Below are 7500 nucleotides of genomic sequence, written 5' to 3' on the forward strand. Positions count from 1 at the left end.
AGCTCTCAGGGAGGAGTTTGAAGTTTAAAGCTTGTTTCAGAATCATTCTTAACTTGTGTTTGGGTCCAAAGTAAGAAAGAAATCTCTGAACTGATAGATTGATGGAACAGTTAAACAGACTTCAGTCAGGGCGCTGATTGGCTGAGTGGTTTAATCGGCGTCGTGTCACAGCAGTTGCTGGTTCGACTCCCGGCCGGCCTCGACTCTTTGTTCTACGTCTGTCTCTACTCTCCATATTTAATCTCTCCTCAGCTGTCCGCTCTTATAAACACACGTGTTAAAAACAGGCCGAAGTCATGCTGGACTCTAAGGAAGCCCTGAAAGGACATGATTAAACACATTTGATTTTCTCTGTTTGCTCGAGATGACTGAGAATATGAAAAGTATTTAATCATGTCCTTTCAGGGCTTCCGTACTAAACATAAAAGGAGCATTTATATGGTGACTAAGGATGTCAACAATTAATGAACTATAGATTAATTCAGGCGTGTCCAAAGTACGGCCCGGGGGCCAATTGCGGCCCAAGGTCCATTTATTTATGGCCCCAAGCTTCCATCTTAAAATGTGTTCTTTATAACAAAGAAATTAATCTCATTCTGAATCATCTGTACATTTGTAGTTTCTTTCAAGAGCACAAACAAAACTAAAGTCAATCCTGAAACGTCTCAAAGAGCTTCACATGGACTACCTGTCCAAAACCAAAGCTCTGGGAATCCTGCAAGACGAGAACTCTTAAAGCTGACAGGTTTTCAAATTAATATTTTCATCATGATGTGAAAATGTTCTTGATGAACACTAAAAGTTCAGAAGACACAAAAGAGGACACAAGACAAGATCAAAATTATGAAATTGTACAGAAAAGGGAAAAATTTGATGCATAAAAATGTTCAGAACTCAGGACAAGAATTATTTGGTTCTTAAAATGTTGTCTGCTGGTCAGAAAAGTCTCACAAACAACATGAAATAGAAGTGTTGAAATGCAAATCATGATCCTGCCATAGAGAAATAATGAGACAATATTTTTCCCACATCGCCTGACCCGAATGAAAAACATTTCCCTCCAGAAGAAGATAAAGTTTGATCATGTTTACATGGCTTATGGAGAACTGAGGACTTCCTAGTTACTGTTTTATTGAGATTTTTTTTTAAATAGATATTTAATATATCATTTATATGATTCCTAAGTCTCAGTAGGAGCCACCGGCCCTGAGGTATCCTTACAACATCATATGTGGCCCTCTTTGAAAATAGTTTGGACACCTCTGGATTAATTGATTGTTAAGAACTTCCTCAAACACATTTCTTTGTTTTGATTTTCTCTCTCGTGGATCAAACATGATGTGGTCTCATATTTGGTTCAGTTCTCAGGGAGGTGTTTGAAGTTTAAAGCATGTTTGGATGTGAATCAGCTGACTGAAGGTGAGACGCTCAGCTGGGGACTGCGGCTGAGTGACAGGTCTCCACGAGCGCTTTTTGTCTCCCCCGCCGGACTGATTCTGACCCGGTTGATCTCCCGGCTGACACCTGACCGCGTCCACATGATTATTGTTCTCACTAAGAACAAGTAGACAGATAATGGACTCTGTGAGTCTGAAACATGTTTCTGTTCAGTTCCCTTGTTGAAGTCTGAGCCTTCACTTTATGACTGTGTGTCTGCAGAGATTATGAGCCTGCTCCACATGTTGATATTCAGAGTGTTTAACATTTTGAACACCTCAATACGATCCATAGATATTCAATACTGTCAGTTATAAACACTGAGTCAGGAAGGAAGATTTGATTCAGGGGAAAAAACACATATTGAATTATTAAAGATTAAATGATAATTGATCGTTGACATTTCCAAAGATCGATCAAGGAAAATACTTGAAATGTACATCCCTACTGTTAACCCAGTAACTTCAGGCCAGAGGAAAGGCGTGTTGTCAGTCTCTGTAATTGTTGTGTTTTTTCAAAGAGGCGGGTCAGGTCTACTGGTTCAGTTGCGCGCCCATGTAGCGGGACGCCCAGGTTCGAATCCAGCCTGTGGCTCCCTTCCCACACGTCACTCCCCCACCTTCTCCCAGTTTCCCACACTGTCCACTGTCCTCTCCCTCGATCAATAAAGGTGTAAAAAAGACCACATATATATTTTTTTAGATGAAAAAAGAAGAATAAAATACGAGACATTTATCTCACAGGTTGAAGATCAGAAACACAAAAACGAGATAAATGATTCCACTATCACGAGGACAATACGTCCAGATCATAACGACAAAATCAACTTATCTCAAGACAACTGAGAAAATCAAACGTATGTGATCGTGTCCTTTTCTGTAGAGTCACCTTTTGTTCAAATCAAAAAGAAGCACAATAAGATGCTTTTTGATTTTCAGTGAAAGTTGTTCAGAGAGAGAATCCTCCATCTTTAATAACCCGGAGATAAAACCTGAGGCTCGTCTGAGAACTTAAAGTCGAAGCTTCAGAAGAAGAATCAACAGAGACGAGCTGATTCATCGATCGGGCTGATTAACGCTGTTTTAAATCATCAGCCTGGACTGATCGCTGCGCTCACGAGACTCTGCAGCCGGTGACGTTAACGTCCCTCTGGAACTCATCTGGAACTCCATGAATTTCCCCGTTGTGGGACGAATAAAGGAGTATCTTATCTTATTATAATACACATTATTTCTCCTGAATGACTGCAGATCACTTCACTGACTGCTTCTTCACATACAGCCTGTTATCATGTTCAGATTAAAGCAGCTCAGTCTGATAGGAACCACCTCAAATCTATAATTCAACGTATCCTCCTGTTTCACAGATCAGATCCACGTGAAGCATGTCGCTGAAATAACCACAATCATTACATCATTACGTGCTCTGAATAAATCATGTTGTTATGAAATATTGTATTTCATCAAATGCAACAACAACAACAACAACAACAACGTGATATCAAGGTGGTTCATCAGTCCACCTGCTCTCTAACTGACCCCGGAGCGTCTGTGAGTGAACACAGGAACTAAAGATGAACGAGTCAGAAGTTTGATTTGAAACATAATCTATCACAACACCGGCTCACATTAACTTCACTGTCTGTTATTCAAACATTAAAATAATCTGGATGTCCATAAACGTGTCGGCACAGACTGAGCGAAGGATCTCTTTTACTAAGGGAACGTTCCCTGATAGTCCACACACTCAGAAACATCTCCTTCAGTCCAGACCTCCGTCTTCACTGAGACTCTGAACTATAACAACATGTTAATAAAGTTCATCTCAACGTCTGAGTCCAGGTTCATCACAGACACTCAGAACCATCATCATATTAATATCTAATCAACCACTCTACTGATCATTACCTGCACTGTTACCATGGTGATCTGAGGTTTCATTTAAATAAACACTATTATTATCATGAAGCATGTATCCTCAGTTATTATAAACACTGTATTGTGATCTCATCATTCTGATTATTCTATATTTAATGTTTAATATAAATGAGTTCAGAGAGGATCTGTGTTAGCTTCCTGTCTGTCATCACGTTTAAAGAGCTGCTTCCTCACCTGTTATTAATAACATGCTAACCTCACCTGTCACTGTTTATCTCCCTGTTATTAATAACATGCTAACCTCACTTGTCACTGTTTATCTCCCTGTTATTAAAAACATGCTAACCTCACCTATCACTGTTTATCTCCCTGTTATTAATAACATGCTAACCTCACCTGTCACTGTTTATCTCCCTGTTATTAATAACATGCTAACCTCACCTGTCACTGTTTATCTCACCCGTTATTAATAACATGCTAACCTCACCTGTCACTGTTTATCTCACCTGTTATTAATAACATGCTAACCTCAACTGTCACTGTTTATCTCACCTGTTATTAATAACATGCTAACCTCACCTTTTATTAATAACATGCTAACCTCACCTGTCACTGTTAATCTCACCTGTCGTTAATAACATGCTAACCTCACCTGTCACTGTTTATCTCACCTGTTATTAATAACATGCTAACCTCACCTGTCACTGTTTATCTCACCTGTCATTAATAACATGCTAACCTCACCTGTCATTAATAACATGCTAACCTCACCTGTCACTGTTTATCTCACCTGTTATTAATAGCATGCTAACCTCACCTGTCACTGTTTATCTCACCTTTCATTAATAACTTGCTAACCTGACCTGTCAATAATAACATGCTAACCTCACCTGTCATTAATAACATGCTAACCTAACCTGTCACTGTGTATCTCACATGTGTATCCTCAGCAGCGTTATTATGTAGCTTGCTGCTAACGCTAGCTTGATAGCAGCCCACTATGTTATTATCATGAAGCTAATGTTATTACAGCTAGCATTATCTTGATGTTGTAAGCATAGAGCTAATGTTATCACAGCGAGCATTAGCTTGATATTATTAGCAAGAAGCTAATGTTATTACAGCTAGCATTATTTTGATGTTATTAGCATACAGCTAATGTTATTTCAGCTAGCATTATTTTGATGTTATTAGCAAGAAGCGAATGTTATTACAGGTAGCATTAGCTTGATGTTATTAGCATAGAGCTAATGTTATTACAGGTAGCATTAGCTTGATGTTATTAGCAAGAAGCTAATGTTATTACAGGTAGCATTAGCTTGATGTTATTAGCATAGAGCTAATGTTATTACAGCTAGCATTAGCTTGATGTTATTAGCATAGAGCTAATGTTATTACAGCTAGCATTAGCTCCAGTTAGCTCCTACCTGTTCCACGGTCGCCGGGTCCATGGACTGCAGCCGGGCCGCGTTCTCGTACTCGTCCTCGCTGTTGTTTCCGGCCCCCTCTTCGGGGTCTTGGCTGGACCCTCCTGGTCCGGTCCCTCCAGGCTGGCCTCCCCCGGTCAGAGCTGCCGCCCCCCCTCCGGAGCAGGTCCCTGCCTGCCGCCGCCTCTTGCTGAGTCCGGGCCCGGAGCAGCAGCTGCCGATCCCCCCCCCGCATCCGGCGACCCCCGCAGACACGACCAGCTCCCCCCGGGACCCGGACCCAATCCCCCCGCTGCTGTCCCGCCCGTCAGCGGGCCCGGCCGGGGCCGCGGAGCCGACGGGCGGCGGGGAGGCCTGCTGAGGCCGGGAGCTCGCCTCGATGCTCCGCCGGTCCTCCCTCGCGGAGGGCGGAGCGGGTTGGTAGGACCAGGGCGGAGGGGACGCCCGGGGCCGGGCTCCGGTCCGCCCCGCGTGAGGGTGCGGGTGCTGGTGCGGGTCTGACCCGCTTCGACGGTCGCTGTCATCGGCGTGGTCCGACACACCGACCCCGGAGCTGGGCTTCTTCTTCGGGAGGATCGTCATGGTGGTGTGTGTGTGTGTGTGTGTGTGTGTGTGTATGTGAGTGTGTGTGTATGTGAGTGTGTGTGTATGTGTCAGTGTGTGTGTGTGTGTGTGTGTGAGGAAGGCAGGGAGGGGGTCAGAGGGTGACGAGTCCTCCTTTCTGGATCTACTGGTTCGTTGTGGTCTCCCTCCGGCCCGGTGGCTCGGGTCTGGGTCCGAGCTAAGGATCCTAACGAACAGACACGAACCGGTTCGGACGGACTCGGCTCCTTTCGACGGTTCGTTTGAACAAAAACAAGAAGCGTCTCTTCTTCAGCGTCCACTCCACAAACATCAACACTGACGGAGCGCGCTGACGTCACTTCCTGGTTGCGACGGCAGGTTTTACGTCAGGCCGTTTCTCGAGCTTTGTTTTTATTATTTCACTGATTTAACTTTGTTTACTGACAAACACTCATTTACAGATACACTGCATTATATATATATATTTATATATATATGTATAATAACGTGTTAAAGACAGAGACCTGAAGGCTCAGCTTCACTTATTTATTACTTATTATTAATTTATTTATATTCTAAATACAAAATACATTTATTAATAATAATAAATAATAATAAACTTTATTTATATAGCACTTTTCTAAACAGAGTTAAAAAGTGCTTCACAGAAAGTAAACAATAATAATAATAAATATAACCCCAACCCTTTTTTCATACACATTCACATATACATATACATATACATATACATATGTACACACATGCACATACATATTAATTTATACATTTATTTATTATTTTAAAGGACCATGCATATTAATTAACACTTCTGTAAATATGCCAGAGTTAGCCAAAAGGCTAGTTTACATCCGTAGTCCCTTACCAGATGTTAAAAAGGCTCCCTAAAAAGATCAAGATTAAACAAAGATAATATAGAGTAAAATAAAATCAAAGTAAGAAAGTAGAGGAGAAACCAAAACACAAACAAACAAACAAGAGAAGAAAAGAAAAGTACAAATAGCACCGTATGATTCAAAATGACTAAAAGCTACATAAGGACATGATATGACCGACTTTGAGAAAGTGTCCATGGACATAAAATACATGGAGCAAGACAATCAGGAAGCAGCAATGAGGAAATGTTAAAGAAGACACATGCAGACACAACAGGACAACAGATAACAGTGCTGTACATATTTGCATCAGGCAGTGACTACCAATCATTAAACTAGCTGCATACAGACATACATATATACACACAGACATGCACATGCATACACACATACATATAACATACATACATACATACACACAAACATACATACATACATACATACATACATACATACATACACACAAACATACGTACATACATACATACATACATACATACATACATACATACATACATACATACATACATACATACCGTACATACGTATAGATAAAGGAACTCCAAAGTAGGAGAACACATAACAAGATGTCCAGGGCATAATAACATGTTACAAAGTTATGAAGGCCTTTTTGAAAAAGAAAGTTTTAAGAAGTGATTTAAAATTAAGAACAGAAGTAGCACGCCTTATTTCGGCTGGTAGGGCGTTCCATAGTTTGGGAGCAGGGACTGAAAAAAAGACCTCCTCCCTCCTCCCTCCTCCCTCCTCCTTCCTCCCTCCTCCCTCCTCCCTCCTCCCTCCCTCCTCCGTCCTCAGAGTGGAACCAAACTCCACCTGACCTCCGTCATGCAGAAAGCTTTGATTTATATATTAAATGGATGAAAACACATCCAGAGACAAGCTGTAGAACAGGAGTTAAACTTCTTTGATTTAAATGTAAATAGAGATGAAGTAACGCCTGCATGGTGTTCTTGGCGTCCTCCAGGCGCTCCTCTGTTAAAGCTCTGGGCCTCATGGGAGCTGTTTCAGGTCTGATCAGCAGACAGTTCAGTCTGTGAGGACGAGCCTCTTCCAGCAGAGACCTCTGGGGAGGATGACGGCTGGTCTTCCATCCCTGCAGCGCTGGCTTCCTTCAGTTTCAGGGTCCAGTTTCAGATCCTTGTTTTTATAACCTTACATGAGCTTGCACCATCACACCTGTCGAAGGTGTTGCACCTTCATGCTCCAGACAGAGCTCTTTACAGTTAATAATAATAATAATAATAATAATAATAATTATTATTATTATAATAATAATAATAA

At 41.6% G+C, this 7500-nt stretch overlaps 1 protein-coding gene across 1 annotated transcript in view; it reads right to left on the reverse strand.

The window, feature by feature from the left end:
* Window positions 1–5660, reverse strand: part of LOC117809657 (OTU domain-containing protein 5-A-like) — a 7730-nt gene extending 2070 nt beyond the window's left edge. Inside the window, exon 1 of the mRNA XM_034679107.1 lies at window positions 4742–5660. Coding sequence (XP_034534998.1) covers window positions 4742–5323 — 582 coding nt within the window. The 5' untranslated portion in view covers window positions 5324–5660. The remainder of the gene's footprint in view (window positions 1–4741) is intronic.
* Window positions 5661–7500: the final 1840 nt, after the last annotated feature.

This window comes from Notolabrus celidotus, unplaced genomic scaffold, assembly GCF_009762535.1.
Source record: "Notolabrus celidotus isolate fNotCel1 unplaced genomic scaffold, fNotCel1.pri scaffold_324_arrow_ctg1, whole genome shotgun sequence".
In the NCBI taxonomy this organism is placed as follows: domain Eukaryota; kingdom Metazoa; phylum Chordata; class Actinopteri; order Labriformes; family Labridae; genus Notolabrus; species Notolabrus celidotus.